This window comes from Staurois parvus, unplaced genomic scaffold, assembly GCF_062004578.1.
Source record: "Staurois parvus isolate SC_StPar_1 unplaced genomic scaffold, SC_StPar_1.0 ptg000235l, whole genome shotgun sequence".
Lineage (NCBI taxonomy): Eukaryota > Metazoa > Chordata > Amphibia > Anura > Ranidae > Staurois > Staurois parvus.
In genome coordinates this window covers 6229594-6246405 of record NW_028318031.1, presented here as the reverse complement: position 1 = coordinate 6246405, position 16812 = coordinate 6229594, and the positions used below count along the sequence as shown (strand labels likewise).

Genomic DNA, 16812 nt, shown 5'->3' with positions numbered 1-16812 from the left:
GGTATGGTATGGGGTGTATCCTTTGCCTACATACAAAGGTGTCCCTCTTTTCCGTCTCAGAAAGTTGAGCGATATGGACTCTATCCTTCAGACAGTGTAAGACAAGTCATCTGTGCATAAAATAGACATTATACAGCTGTTTATTTGCTCAGGTCTGCTTTGTCATCCACTATGTAGCACTGTGCAACCTCAAGGTGATCACTATATTGGCAGAGCCACAGGCAATGGTTGGGATTCAGATCAAGCAGAATTCAAACAGAAGCGCTAATTACTTATCCACTGTGCTGCCCATATTGCACTTTGTATATTACATATTCCTGACCCCTGCAGTTTATATGTTACATACCCTTGACACCTGCTTTCTTTACATTACATATGTTTGACCCCTGCACTCTGTACATAGGCTCAAATTTTAAGTCCTACATCCACCATTCCCTGTGGCACACTGTTCGCACCAACTTGTTTTTTTTCTCTGGGTTTCCTTTTTTTGAGGAAGGGGGGTTGGCTTGTGATCTTGCACACAGGCCCGCTCCATTCAGAAAGCACCCCTACCTCTGTCACCTGACTTTGTAGAAATGTATTTTTTATCACTAACGAAGGAATGAATAAATGTTTCAATAGGTCCTCCTGGAAACTGTTTAACTCTGTTTCCTATCTTATAGTATTAATTTTTTTTAATGACATATACTTAGGAACTACCTACATTTTCCTTTATTTGCTATGTTGGCAAATTGTACAAAAAGTAAAAAAAAAACAACAAAAAACAGAACCCTTTTGGTTTTGAACTGCCTATATCCTTAACAGCATAAACTGCCTAATGCTAACTAACGTTATGGAAATGTTCCTTGGGGATATTGATCTATGCTGGTCCATGGTTACCATGAGACATTAACTACCATACTGAGCTGTAGACGCAAGACAATATAAATACGTAGATTCACGGTGTGTATGTATGTATATATTTTTTTTTTTCATTTTGGATGGAGTAGCGATTGATTTTTTTCACCATCTGTGTCCTATTATAAAATGTCTCCTTTGTTCTGTGACAATTCAAAAAAGGTCAACAGGATTCAATAAGAATATCATAAACTTCTACAACACATTAAAAAGAGCTTGAACAATTTCTAATATTTTCAGTGTGGAACCAGAGGCAATTTCACAGGACACATGAACTACGATGATAAATTCATTGAAACACCTCCAAAACGTTCTGCTGCTAAAAGTATATGTACCAAGGACCTTTATAAAGTGCCAGGTGAAACTGACTCCAAATAGCAAGAAAATAACTGAAGTGACAGCAAAAACACAGATACTGCTATTTTTGTAGTCTAAAAGACTGTTTAGGAAAGTATTTGTGAATGAATATACAGTGAAGGAAATAAGTATTTGATCCCCTGCTGATTTTGAATGTTTGCCCACTCACAAAGAAATGATCAGTCTAAAAATCGAATGGTAGGTGTATTGTAACACTGAGAGACAGAATAGCAACAACAAATTCTAAAGAAATGCATGTCTAACAATTTATGCACTGATTTGCATGTTCATGAGGGAAATAAGTATTTGATCCCCTATCATTCAGCAGGATTCCTGGCTACCAGGTGTCTTTCATACAGGTAACAAGCTGAGACTAGAAGCAGTCTCTTAAAGGGAGTGCTGCCAATCTCATTTTGTTACCTGTATAAAAGACTCCTGTCCACAGGAACAATCAAACAATCAGATTCCAAACTCTCCACCATGGCAAATACCACAGAGCTGTCCAAGGATGTCAGGGATAAGATTGTAGACCTACACAAGGCTGGACTGGGCTACAAAATTGGTGACAACAGTTGATGCAATCATTCGCAAATGGAAGAAACACAAAACAACTGTCAGTCTCCCCAGGTCTGGTGCACCATGCAAGATCTCACCTCATGGAGTGTCAATGATCATGAGAACAGTGAGGAATCATCCCAGAACTACACGTGAGGATCTTTTCAATGATCTCCAGGCAGCTGGGACCACAGTCACCAAGAAAACAATTGGTAACACACTACGCCGACAAGGACTGAAATCCTGCAGTGCCCGCAAGGTCCCTCTGCTCAAGAAAGAACATGTCCAGGCCCGTCTGAAGTTTGCCACTGAACATCTGAATGATGTAGAGGAGGACTATCATTGTATCTTTAAAACACCCGGGCTCAGTGTTAAATAACTTTATGTTAAAAAATATTGTGAAAGGTGAAAATGGCACTTAAAGGAACCTCATTCAAGTATTAACTTGTATAGAGTTATACCCAGAGGATATGAAAAATTGCTTTGTGATGTGTCAGCAGTTATCAACTACAGTCCAGGTTACACTTGTAAACCAACAAAATTGAAAGAATGGTTGAGTGCATCCAAAAGAATCCAAAATATGTCCAGACAAAACAAGTATACTTCCAGAAAATTAGTATAGCATTAGAATATCATTTGTGTGTGAGAATATCCAGAGTATCTACTCATAATCATGTGATACCCATAAAAAATGCTGCAAGAAGTACAAGCAAAGCATCTACTGTATATAAACAGTGACGACATTCATAAATCTTTCAGTGCTCATTAAGCACAAAAGTGAATAGTAGATCTTAAAGTATATGTAAACCCTCTCCTTGTAAAACAATCCATTCAGTTTAAAATAGAAAAGAAAGGCAAAACATTGTGTATAAATATAAAAAAAAACATTCTAAATAACCTTTTTCCTAATGTTATAAGTGACCACATACCCCTTAAGCTCCTTATGCAGCTGAGAACAGAGAGCTGGGAGAGGAGAAACGGCAGACACTGGATTTCCAAGTGAATGGCTGTCCAAAGGGGAGGGGGTGTCAGGACAAGTCTAATCATTGGAAGAGAGCAGGCTGAGTTCCCAGCACAGCTAGAGAACTGACTGTGCTTTGCTCTCATGCCTAGTGTGGTCTGTTTTTGTTAGGAAAGCAGAGGGTCTGACAAGAATACCAGGGATTTCACACAAAGGAAGCAATACAAAGAGAACAGGACACTTTTTCTTTTGCAATGATTTTTACTGAAGAAGTTTAGACAAAGAATGAAAGTACAAATATGTACAGTTAAATGTCAAGTAATGGTGCCATAACAAGCAGTAACAAAACCAACTCATCCTGGTCGTATAATACATAAGCAATTTAGAAGTAGTAGTCCTCAACCAAATTCGCCCTAAAGGGTAAGATAGTAGCATGCGGGAGGTATAAAAAAACAATGGTTAGGGCTATCCAAATTTTATGAACAGTTGGAGGTCATATTATCAAAGGCATCATGCAAATCTACAATGCTTGTACTATTCCAGAAAGGCAATGAAAACAGATACTATAAAGCTGGGCGAAATTCCCAGTGCCAGTACCATACAAGTGAGTGGCATGCTTCTGTCTGCAATCCAGACTAGGAAGGGTTCCAGAGCCCACACCGAAGCATCCATAGGAAATTTGTAGGAGACACTTGGAAAATTAAAGGGGGCACTATGGATGATCTAAGGGGGCACACTGGCGTAACAAATTAGTACCACCAGAGTGCCCCCTTAGATCCTTCATAGTGCCCCCTTACATCCACCGGAATGCCCTGTTATATCCTCCTCCAGAGTGCCTCCTTAGTACCTGCAGAATGTTCCCTTAGCACTACACAACTGTACTGTACTAAGTGGGCACTCTGGAGGATGTAAAGGGGCACTCTGGAGGCACTAAGGGGGAATTCTGAAGGTACTAAGGGGGCACTCTGGATAATGTAAAGGAGACACTCTGGAGGTACCAAGGGGGCACTCTGGAGATTGTAAAGGGGGCACTCTGGAGGTACTAAGGGGGCACTCTGGGGGATGTAAAGGGGACACTCTGGAGGCACTTAGTACCTCCAGAGTGCCCCCTGCAGAGAGCCCTAAGGAGTTTTGGCTGCCATTGATCCTTGCCATGTGGACCAACCTGTTCCCCTCATGTCAGTGTTAGGAGGAGTGGAGCATGCCACCATCTCAGGGCAGCCATATTCCCACCCTGCTTGTCCTTTCCCTGCCACTGCCATGATATTCGCCTGTTCTGACGATTACTCTACCTATGGATTATAGCGGCTCCTTCTTAGTGTCATTTTAAAAACTGCCCCCAAATAAAGGTGCATACGGATATCATAATCTGTTCTACAGCTTTCAAGATTTCATAATCTGTCCTGCTAAGAGCTACTTGTCTGCAATATATACAGGGTTCATACACAACCAAAAACAAAATGAGATCAAGGTATTTCAATGTCATTTTTATTTCTCTTCAAACCATATTCTAGTTTACATTGTGAGTTGGGTTGAAGAGATATAATTTGTGGTATACAGACTATTTCAGATTGAATGATGGTAATGCATGAAGGTAAAAAACTGTCTCTGTGCAGCAACCCCCCCTGCACCCCCTAATACTCGCCTAAGCCTCCTCTTGATCCAGCAATATGCGCTGGAGTCTCAGCTATCCCGGGACTCCCTCTCCTCATTGGCTGAGACAGAAGCAGGAACCAATGAGGAGAGGGAGTCCCAGGATAGCTGAGAGAGGGGGCAGAGCCAAGCCATGGCTCCATGTGTGAATAGATACATGGAGCATTGGGTGCCCCCATAGTAAGCTGCTTGCTGTGGGGGCACCCAACAGGAGGGAGGGACCAGGAGCGTCAGTGGGGGACCGAGAAGAGGAGGATCCAGGCTACTCTGTGCAAAACCACAGCACACAGCAGGTAAGTATAGACATGTTTGTTATTTAGAAAAAAAGCCTTTAGAATCACTAAAGCCCACCATTTGCATGTTGTATCAACTGATATTTGTCAGATCAAGTTAAGATTTTCTAATCATTAAGTTGAGGTCAACCTATCATAGGAGCCCATCTTTTGCTGCTGTAGCCCCCTCAGGTTTGATTTATTTGCATTTAAAGATGCCTTTCTCTACTTTACTTTTGTAAAGAGTAGCTATTTGAGCTCTTTGGAACGTTCTGCCTTCTTAAAAGTTAAGTTCACCTTTTTTTTCTAAATTCCAACTCCCCTATGTACCAATATACCATTAATATACTTCTATTGCAGAAAAAGAAAAGCTTTCTATTTTAGAGCGAGGCCTTACCTTAGCCCGTGGTGGGTTCCACAGAAAAGTTCATGAGTTTCTGGTATGTAGATGTAGGACATAAAAAACAGTAAGACACGGGAAGGAGTTCAGCAGCTGACCTCATTAACACGCACCCTGCACCCATCAATTATGTATGCATGGCATCCTTCCAGGGGTACATTTTCCTGGCTTATCAATGTAGGCTACCACTGCTGCAATGTGTGCTCGGCATTCCCACAGTCCCTGCAGATGAGCCTGGGACACATAATCAGCTCTCTGGGACCACCTTCAGCCCGCAGGCTGCGGGTTGGACACCCCTGATGTAGTGCAAGGTCCTGACTGATTGGATACAGAGAGAATGGGTACATAGGTTGGTCCTCCTATTCCATAGTTTTGGTAAATCTAAAGGAAATTTTACAGAGATTGTGCAATCAGATTGTATAGTGTATGGCCACCTTTACACATGTATATAGGAGGGAGTGGACAGAGACACTCAGCTGTCAGGCCCCATTCACATCTGTGTACATGTTTTTTTTGGGGGGCGTAGGGTCATGGACTGCCCTACACATGACAAATGCTCCAAAGAAGCTCCAGAACTCTTTCATGAGCAGAGCATGGTGCGTTTCTTTACCTCACCTTTTGGTGCATTTGCAGCATATTTGTTGTGCGACAAAATGCACTGCAAACATGTTCCTGATACCCATGCTTGGGGTGCAGTTACCATTTAATGTGAACGGAGTGATAGATATGAATGGAGTCTCATTGTTCTTGTGTAAACACACCAATTTCACTTTCGGGCCCCATTCAGACCTAACGTAGCGGGACAGTACATTTTTTGGCTCATGTTTCCTGCAGCATGCATGGCTCAACTTTTTGATTTCAATCGGCTGACCTACATCCAGCAAAGTAGCTCATGGGACATTTTGGTGTGTTGAGGTTTGCATGTTTTTTCACTGTGTGTTTTGCTGCGTTTGACACTCATTTTTTCACCCAGCAAAATGTGTGTCCTCTTTTACTTTTGGGGTGCCATTAAAAATTAATGGCACTGAAATTATAACTAGTTCATTTTAGGCGCATAAAGGTGGCCATACACTATACAATCCTTTAGATGTACCAAAACTGGAATAGGAGAACCCACCTTTATATCCATTCATTCTGTATCCAATGAGGCAGGCCCTTTCAGTACATCAGGGGTGTTCAACCCGTGGCTCGCGTGCTGAATGCAGCCCCAGAGTCCCCAGGCCCATCTAGAAGGATGCCATGCAAACATAGCCACGCCATGCCATGTAAACAGTGGTAGCTGTGGCAGCCTACATTTTCAAGCCAGACAAATACATGCCTGGAGGGATGACAGGGGAGATGCTGTGCAAACATAGTTGATGGGTGCAGGGTGTGTATGCTAATGAGGTCAGCTGGTGAATTGCTTCCTGTGACTAACTGGTTTTTATGTCCTAAATCTACATACCAGGAAGTCATGAATTTTTAAGTGGAACACACCAGGGGCTAAGGTAAGGCCTTGCTCTAAAAAAATCAAAGAAAGCTTTTATTTTTCTGCAACAGAGGTACATCAACGGCATATTGGTACATGGGAGAGCTGGGAATTAGAAACATTTAGCCTTTAAACAAGCCTGACTAATCTTTTTTAACACCTTTTTGGGGTTTTTTTTGTAAATGATAGAAACAGTAGTATGTGAAAATGTCAGGATATGGATAGTTGTGGCTACCACAACATCTTCAGACAGCAAAAATTTCATCAGCTCGTGTGCATAAAGACAATAACTTTTCTTTTTAGTTTTGGATAGAATAGGTAAAGATTAAGACCCATTTTAGGTTTGTATTGCTGTCTGTCCCTCACAGATTCATTTCGTCCTCTCTCTTGGTACTGCTGACTATTATCACCAGTAGAGAAAGTGATGGGAAATCCAACAATTTTGAGTTTTTTATAGTAACAGGAGGTTAGGGGAAATCATCCAATAAGGAAACCTGTTCTAGTGACAGCCATTTAAGACTACGTTCACACTAGTCTGCACAGTGCGGGTTGGTTGGGGGAATTGATGCGATTCCTGCACCCGCAACCATCCACAGCTGCATCATGTTTCTCTTGCCATTCTGAATGGCACCCCCACACATTTCATTGCACAGTGTGATAGTGAGTGGGTCCTTGTGGATGCTTTTTTGAAATGGTGCATGCAACTTCTGCATCATTCAAATCAATGGGCTGCCATGCCCGCACAAATGTGGATCGCACAGGGGTAAAGGAAGATATTCCATCACCACTTTGGGGAGATCTGTGTCTCTGGGACACTAGGCAGCAAAAACAAAAACCTGACAGGCATTTCAACTATTACCTATCTAATTCAAACTAAAATAAAACATTTTGGTTTTACAAAACTTTATAGAGCAGGCATACCTAATAACATGGTGGTCACTGAGTGTATAACATGTGGAACTGGAAATCAAATCCTAATGCAGGCCATACACGAGTCGAATTCCGTATGAATTTTCTTTAGAAAATCTGAAATTTTTTGTGTTTTGTAATCCGATGGTGCTACGATTGATTTCGAAATTCAACCAACCAAGCCTTTAATTTCACCTCATGTTGCTACAGAAAAGAATTTTCGTGGCCAAGAATTTTCTTTTCTTTCTAGGTCACAGCTCATGCTCATTTCTTTTTCAATTACGTCTCTCACACGATTTTCCTATCATTGATTAGAAATTCGTTAATTTTTTAAAAAAATTTCCAACATGGCCGATCACTCGAAAATTGTTGTTGCTGTGGCCGACTAATGGTGCGAAATTTAAACAAAAATTCTTAGAAAAGATTTTGAAAAATATTTCTTTTGGAATTCAACCCATGTATGGCCGGCTTAACACCCATGTTTTGGTTTTATAAATAGGGTAATACCTGGAGCCTCAGTTTAAAACTGTTTTAACAAGTGAATCAGAGTGAAGTAGAATCATAGTGATGCAAGCACTGGTAGTCAAAGCACAGAGAAGTACACAAAAATTCAGACTAGGCAACATCAATTTCTTTATTACACACTCCTTCAGCACAAGCTTCACAAAGGTCTTTCTCATGAGGTTTGGTCCTGAATACATGTCGGTCTTTATTGTGCCCACCAATATCAATATTCTCCCTATAGCAGTTTTTTCTGATTTTTAAAATAACATTTTTGAGGATTGTTTCTACCTTTTCCTCGTCGAAAGTAGGTTTTATATAGAAGTTACTGTTACACTCTCGACACGATTGATTAAATGACCGTAGCAAGACTGTGCCTCTTCTAGTTCTACCAAGGCAGTAGTGAAAGATAAGTGTGACTCGTCCAGAGTTCCAAAAATGTTTGCAGCTGAAGCAGGTAAATCTATTGAAACAAAACAGATTACGCAAAACTGGAGAATTTGGTTTTTTTTTTGTGATTATAGGCAGAATCATGCTGTTGGAACCCAGTAGCATTATAATACCATGGCATTTAACACATAATTACATTGTTATTGGCAGTTTCTGTATATACAGATATGTCCATGCTGTCTCTTTAACCGCTTACCCGTTGCCGTATAGCAAATATACTGCTACACGGCAGCATGGGTGCGCAAAATCACGTATATATATGCGATTTTGCATTGCCGCTCGCGCGCCCTACCCACACCACCATTCGCGGCCACGGATGTCAATCACCGGGTCCCCGACTGGTGATTATCGACAATCACTGACGGGGTTTTATTTACAAACAGTCTTCCTCCCTGTAAGCTCGGGCACACTGCTCGGGATGGCTGTGCACTGGTTTAATAGCAAAAAGTCCAAAATATTGTTTTTTTCTCAAAATTGTTGGTATTTTGTTGCTTATACCGTAGCGCAAAAAATAAAAAATGCACAGGCGATCAAATACCACCAAAAGAAAGCTCAATTGCATGACCGAACAAATGTCAGTTAAAGAAACGCAGCGCCGAAATGCAAAAAATGGCCTGGTCAGAAAGGAGGGTAAATTCTCTAAATTCTCTGGTGGGCAAGTGGTTAAATAAAAGCCATGGGAATTAGCCAGCATTACCTTTAACCAACTTCTTTAGTCACAGCTTCTGTTTGTCAAACAAACTTTACAGTGTGTGGACTTTGAGCATTTACAAATGTAAGCTATAGAATACATGTAATCATTGCTTATTAGATGAGAACACACTGTAAAATGATAAGTGAAATGCATAATGCTGATGTGAAACTTGTGTAAACTTATAAATTCAGACTAGCCTTGTTACTTCCAATATAACCTTATTATGCTTCTCAGATGTCTGAATAACTATAAAAAATAGTGCATCTAACTATATATAATAAAAGCAAAGCACAGCGTACATTCAGCATCAGCGTTTAAAGGATCTGAAGTTTGTAGGCTATGCCTGAATTCAGCAATCATAGGGCAAAGGACTAATCAATAGTATTGCCTATAAACTCCCTGCAGATTATATTTTCCCTATTAATGATTAGTGTCTCTATATGTGTCTCTAGATGGAGTTAGCCATCTTGGTAGTAGAGAACTTTGTTTCCTTCGAGATAGAATAAACTCAGCTATTAAGAGTATTAGCAACTAACTTAATCACCTACTGAGTATGCAGCATTTTTATCTTTTAATCCTTGCCTGTGTTCTAGTTTAAAGTGATATTAATGGCAAGTTTAAAAATAAATAACATGTCATACTTACATGCTCTGTGTAATGTTTTTGCACAGAGCAGCCTGGATCCTCTTGTTCTCAGGTCCCCCACTGACGCTTTTGGCTCCTCTCTCCTGCTGCGTGCCCCCAAAACAAGCAGCTTGCTATGGGGGCACCCAAGCAGGCTTTTCCCCAAGCCGCTGCTCTGCATGTCCATTTACACACAGAGCCTCAGCTCAGCCCCTCCTCTCTCTCTCCTCATTGGCTCACTGGCTATGATTGACAGGAGCTGGAGCCAATGACTCCTGCTATTGTCTCAGCCAATGAGAGGGTAGAGTTCCCGGAGAGCAGAGGCTCCCATGCACATCGCTGGATTGCAATGGGGATCAGGTAAGGATCAGGGGCTGGGGGGCTGCTCCACACAGAAGGTTTTTTACCTTCATGCATAGAATGCACGAGGGTAAAAACCCTGAGCCTTTACAACCACCTAAAGCTTTTGCCATGACATCTGCCGCATGTTTCCTGTTTCTGGCTGGCTCCTTTCTCTCACCGCATACCTGGAGCCACACTTGCATGCAGGGACTGGAGTTGTTTGCCCTTATCAATAGAAACACACAGCCCTGTAGCCTTGGATGGCAGGATACTCCCCTGCTCCTCTCCCCTCCTCTCTCTGCCTTTCTCCAATTTAACAGGCTGATTGGAGACTGCACTATCTACTGGGAACCTTTTCCTGTGAAGACCAGAAGTTCAGATAAGCAGCACTGACAGAGCAGGAGTCAGCAACACTGAAAGTTTCAAACTGCAAGCGCTAGGGTAAGAATTTTAACAAATAGTTTACTGGAGAATGTTTTATTTTACTGTGTACAATACTTGCACAATAAAGCACAATGTAAAAAAAAACAGTTATTGTACTCTAGACCCAAGTTGTAGTATCTTACTACTGGTTTGTAATTCAGATTTTTACGAATTCCCTCAATGCAAGATGCACAGGGTACAATATCCTGAGTAAAGCAAAGTTTACACCTACATAGGTACGACAGTGCGCACACATTTTTGCGCTTTTTGGTGTATCATGTTAAGGACAGTCTAATCATTTCAAAATTACACAAAGGTGCATGCATCTTTTTGTGTGTTGTTAGCATGAGTTTTGCTGCGCAATTTCACATGCACATTAGCAAGGTGGGTTTGGGTGCCATTAAGAATTTATTTTTTTGTGTGCTGCGGGAACGTGCAAAATTTTGCATGCAATCCTGCATCATACAAATGTGAACCTAGACTAAGCTGTGAAGTTGCCAGCCTTTATAGATGAGCAGGGGAAGCCAATTGTTTACTTAGCATTCTTCATTCAGTCATAAAGAATAATATGTAACCAGCACACTTCATCATTTGTCATCTTTTTTATGGCTTTGAACTTGGTATTTAAAGTGGAACTTTACGCTTAATAACGTGATAAAAAAATAATGTTCGTTAGTAAGGAACATACATTCCACATTAATACATACATTCCACATTAATAATTACACTACCAAAATGTGCTATAAATTGCCTCCAGCATCATTCCTGTTTCTTCTTACTGGAGGCTGCCATTTTGCTGAAGCCCAGTGCCTCCGGGCAGCACTACATTTTTCTGTCAGCAGATCGACTCTACATTTTAGACAGAGAGCCAAAAATAGAAAGCAATTGAACATGTGCAGAGAAGAGTGAGACAGTGTATTACTGGATTTTAAAAGTATAGGTGCTTATTTTTAATGTTTTACATAGCTATACCTACAAAAAGGGCCAGTCTGAAGTGATCTAGCAAGACTTAATTTTCTCACTAAAGTTCCACTTTAAGTTTTCTGTTTGAACTTGTTTATTGTAATTTTTGCCTTGATATAGGGGTGGTGTTCTAGCCCAGACTAATGCATTTTCTTTCATACTGTAACAAAAAGTTCTGCCAACTGAAGATAAGGGGTAGTGGTGACATACTGTACTGTTGTACATCATGCATATACACACAAGCACTAACAGAGATGGGACATTTTGGGCTATTACCTGGCATTAGTGGTGGTTTGTGTTATCTTCCAGCCATTTTGTCTCTGTTCCTGGGTCAGAGTATCTCTCAAAGTGTAGTTGAACTGTAGAATCCAAATCTTTCCATATCTGTGCTCCAACTCTGTATTTTGCAATTCATCAAATATGTCTATCCAGATGTTTCCAGATGGTTCCCTGGGCATTTCTCTGACAAAAACACTAGATATGAATTATATGAGTTTATGTTGTAACTGCTTCCCCACTATTTTCCTACCAAATATTATTGCTTCATATTTAATAATACAATATCTGACTTCTAAATATTCATCTGTACATTTGTGCAAACTTATGTGAGCATGTACAGGATTGAACACATGGTGATATCATTCATTTGAAACTCCCAAATTAGCAGAGGCCACAACAAAATATAAAGACAGCAGCATGCAGCCCAAAAGAAACAGTATGATATGCCGGCTTATGCCGGCTCTTAAAGGTTAAAATATGCCTACGCTGTTTGTTTCAAATATGGAACAAATAGAGGTGGATGTGCAAAAAGCATTCAACATGTTGGTCCTACTTGCATTATATCCTTGAGAGATGGAGCTTCAGCCCAAATTTCCTAGCTTGGATCTCCTCCCTATATGCACATCCACAGACGTATGTTAAGTATGCGGGCTATAAGTCTGATCAATGTGCTATCTCACGTGGGACAAGGCAGAGTTGCCCCCTGTCCCGACCCCTCTTTGCCCCGGCTATGGAGCCGCTTGCCCCGCTTATTAGCTCCAACTCTGACATCCAAGGCATTGAGGTGGCTGTTTATCACCACAATTTATGTTTGTAGACAATATTCTCTTATTTTTACCGCCTCTCTAACAACAACATCCAGTTTGTTTTGTATTTTTGATCACTTCACATCTATATCATGTTTGAAGGTGAACCACGAAAAATCGCAGGGCCTTAACCTCACTCTTTCTGAACCTGTCCTTTCCCAACTACAATCCTCCTTCTTTTCATATGGGTCCTATATACCTTCACATACTAAGGTGGTCAGGTGCAATTCACTTTCAGGGTGCAGGGCGCAGTGGGTGAATAGCTCACCGAACATCCGTACTGTACATGTGTTCAACGAACATAAAAACGGCCCAAGTTCGAGTCAAACATACATTCAACTCAAACATGCAGCCCATCACTAATAATGAACAATGCATGCTAACCCAAGGAAACAAAACATGTTGACCACCGAAAAGATGTGCTGCTGATGGATTCACTGTGAATGTAAAAGGTAGGGTGGGGGATCCCAGGTGACAACATTGATCAAATATGGTCATCACCATCAATATGGGGACAGGATGCTTTGCTGGGCACTCTCCTGGCAAGACACCCTCCCCATATTGAGAGTATGTGACCTGGGATGGTTCAAGAGGAAGGTGCAAACGTGTTATCCCCACTTTCTTGGGTTTGGTATGATTTTTTGGGTGGGACCTAACTATTTTTTTTTGTTTTTGCTTTGCATGGCGTTCATTTTAAAAAATAAATCAAAGTCATATCAAGGATTAAAGGTTTGGTATACACTCACTTTATTAGGTACACCTTGCTAGTGCCAAGAAAATATCCCTTACACCCTTACAACACCGCCACCACCAGCCTGAACCGTTGATACAAGTCAAGATGGATCCTTGCTTTCATGTTGTTTACGTCAAATTCTGACCCTACCATCTGCCTGTTACAGCAACCAGTCTGCCCATTCTCCTCTGACCTCTGACATCAACAAGGCATTTTCATCCACACAACTGCAGCTCACTGGATATTTTCTCTTTTTCGGACCATTCTCTATAAACCCTAGAGATGGTTGTGCACGAAAATCTCACTAGATCAGCAGTTTTTGGAATACTCAGAGGAGCCCATCTGGCACCAACAACCATGCCACATTCGAAGTTACTTAAATCCCCTTTCTTCCTCATTCTAATACTTGGTTTGAATTTCAGCAAGTCGTCTTCACGACATCTACATACCTAAATGCATTGAGTTGCTGTCATGTGATTGGCCGATTAGCAATTTGTGTTACCAAGCAATTGAACAGGTGCAACTAATAAATTGGCCTGTGGGTGTAGATTTTTAGGGGAACCCCACGCTCTTTTTTCTTTTTTTTATTTATTGGGTCTCTCCTTACAATCTATACCAGACTCCCCTCTTGAATACGGGTCGTCTATGGATGTTAAGGGAAAACCCATCTTTTTGCTGTAGTATACCGTAGAGGTGCGCCACCTCATCTGCAGGTTTAAGACATCCCTCAAACATGTTTTTTTAATAGGAATTGTGTATTTTATTGTTGCCCGTTAAACCCTATTAATAGAACTGCTAACTGCTAAAAAAAATGTATTAATAATTTTTTTTGCATTGGTACATGTTCCACAGGACAGCGCTTAAAGACAGTCTTTCACAGATCATTTATCACAATTGTATCTTGACAAGCTGCCATGACTACTATGTCCCAAAACAAAACAATTATACTATATGTATTACATGAAAAAGCATTCATAAGTATATAGTATATATTCATAAGTATATAGATAAAAAGACAGAATGAAAGGTCCCCAGGTCCTAGGGTCCCTTACAGACTCAAAAAGTAGTGAAAGCTTTTGGGTTATGTCTGAATTCAAAGGCATACCCCATCAATCCTCCACTACTCCATGTAGTCATACAGCTCAACAACCTGTTGTTCAGCAAGTCAGATCTCTATGCTGAATTAATTGGTATATGTATTCTTGGATATTGAACTGGCATCTAATAACTGTGGTAGTTAATCATAATAGAAAAGAAGGGTGTAATTGTAGACCTGTGGGTGTCTGTTTCTGGAAACAGATGTTGCTATCTTAACACCCTCTAGGTTAGCTAGATTGGTTTGTTGTTCTCTTTTTTTAGATAGAGGCTGAGTAGCAGCCTGGGACAAGTCAGTCTGGGAGTAAGGCAGTGAGTTCACCTCAGGACAGGCTGGGAGGTTCTACAGGTCTGAAGCCCTCCCACCTTTCCAGAAACTTGAGAACTTTCTGGAACAGGGGAGGAGGAGGGGAGGAAGCCCATATCTGCATGTTTGAGGGATCTTGGCCAATCCCCAGGCAGGAGGCTGGGCATGGTGACCAGATAAACCCTCAAATACGACAGAGTCTGTGGAAAGGAGGGAGTTGGGTGGAAGATAGATTGAAAGGAAGGCTGAAGTGTAAAGCCTGGGAGGGGGCCTCAGGGAGGGGAACCTACCTACAGGCAAGAAGTTGGACAGGAGGATCTCTACTGTCTCAACGTCTCCTTGGTAGGACAACCTGTTAACAGGAAAGGAGCCAGCCCAGCGAAAGGCCTGAAAGCAGATACCAACCCACCATGTTGACAGGGCAGGACAGTGTGAGTACTCCTACATCCCTTGGGCTGGATAAGGGGAAAGGGAATTCAGTTGCATTACCCAAATATTCTTCATCTGGGACTGCTTGATTGCAAGCTCTTGGGACCCCCTTGCTCAGGGATACCTTCAGCACAGTTGGATGAAGAGGAGGAGGTACACTGAGAACAGAACAATGCTTTATTTTGCCAGGCCACCTTTTTTGTACATAGTTGCTGAGAAGTTTATCACCAATTTCTACAGTTTCTTGGGCATCCCATATACCCCTAGTCACCATCCAACAACTAAAAAACATCTCAAGGACTGTTTTACTGATTCTGAGAGCACATTTTGGAAAATGCGTGTTGCCTGGTCATGCAGAGCTTAGGGGGACCAAATCAAATCCAGCGGCCCTTAAGAGGGTAGTGCTACAGTATTAAGTGGAGTTACCTAGTAAGCTGTGAAACCATCCTGGCTGGCTGCTTGAGTTGAAAGAAGCCAGATGCAGAGGGAAGCTATGCTGTACAAATTCCGGGCTGATCCTGGCTACAATTATATCATTCTAGATTGGCTGAGATTTGGATTTGCACATGGGCAGTCTGCTTTTACCAGCGTTTGATATTTTTTCTTTACTGACCCTTGCCCCTACCCATGGGCAATCACAAATGGGAGCAGCAAGTCTCTTTTTATTAACAAAGTGTCCATAATTGAGAGTAAGGTTGACAACCTTGGTGCCCCTAGTAAAGATGAGTTTATCTCAAGTACCATTACATAATATGTAGATACTGAAAACAAATATATCGAAGGTAAGTACTCACTAGTGTGTAACACATTCAATGCCCATAGCCTCTAACTCTTTGCAATGTTTTACAAGACATCCCCATAATAATAATTCACATTTTCAAAATGTATTTTGACTTTAAGTGCCATTGATAGCCCCTGCGTGGGCGATCTTTTGCCCTGTTGGTGTTAGAGCACTGATTTCTTTAATTTTCTACTTCTTTTATGTGCAATTGATAGCCCCTGTATGGGCGTGATTTGTTGCTTCTGTGTTAATTGTTATTAATTAATAAAAACCATTGAAATACAAAATGTATTTTGACAAACAAGAACAACCCTTGGATCTATCAGAGCTATTCACTACACTAGTGCACCTGGAACATTGCACTGAATTTGTAGGAAACAAAGTGAATACCTAGCAAACTGCTTTGATCGATGTCCTATAGTATGAATAGGAATAAAAATAATTTAACAAATGATCAAACTATGGTATACATACCAGAATAGTGGATACTGGCGTGTGATGGTAGTTCTCTCTTGGTGAAGTGCAGAGTATTTAATGTTTGCAATGTAGACAATCCTCTCCCAATAAGTCAGCAGTCTGAGAAAAGAATGGAAACCGAAACTATTTCAGTCTGCTGCAATTTAACATTAACTCCACTAGCTTCAATAGAGTATAAATGAAGTGAAAGAAATGGCACATCAGCTGCATTACTAAGACACCCATGTGATCAAACACTCATAAGCAGATGATCTGACATTATTGTATTAATATACCTGAACATGACTTTATCTTAAAGTGGCTCTTCACTATGTTTTACAGGATAAACTACAATAACCCTGTAATTGAAGATGACTTATACAGTTGTGTCCAAAATTATTCAACCCCCAATGCTGTAAAGGGGTTTAGGGACTATAGTGTACATTTGGAATTGTAT

General features: G+C 41.0%; 1 protein-coding gene across 2 annotated transcripts; it reads right to left on the bottom strand.

The window, feature by feature from the left end:
• Positions 1 to 8081: 8081 nt before the first annotated feature.
• LOC149460109 (receptor-transporting protein 3-like) lies at positions 8082 to 16557 on the bottom strand. Of its 2 annotated transcripts, none has more exons than XM_089680176.1 (3): positions 16374 to 16557; positions 11746 to 11943; positions 8082 to 8436 (listed from the first exon to the last, which is right to left on the bottom strand). In XM_089680176.1, exons 2-3 carry the CDS (start codon positions 11925 to 11927, stop codon positions 8088 to 8090), a joined length of 531 nt encoding a protein of 176 aa, XP_089536302.1. In that variant the 5' UTR covers positions 11928 to 11943; positions 16374 to 16557; the 3' UTR covers positions 8082 to 8087. The 2 variants fall into 2 exon arrangements, with proteins under 2 accessions (XP_089536302.1, XP_089536303.1); XM_089680177.1 differs by having other exon boundaries at positions 11746 to 11931.
• Between the last annotated feature and the right edge of the window lie 255 nt (positions 16558 to 16812).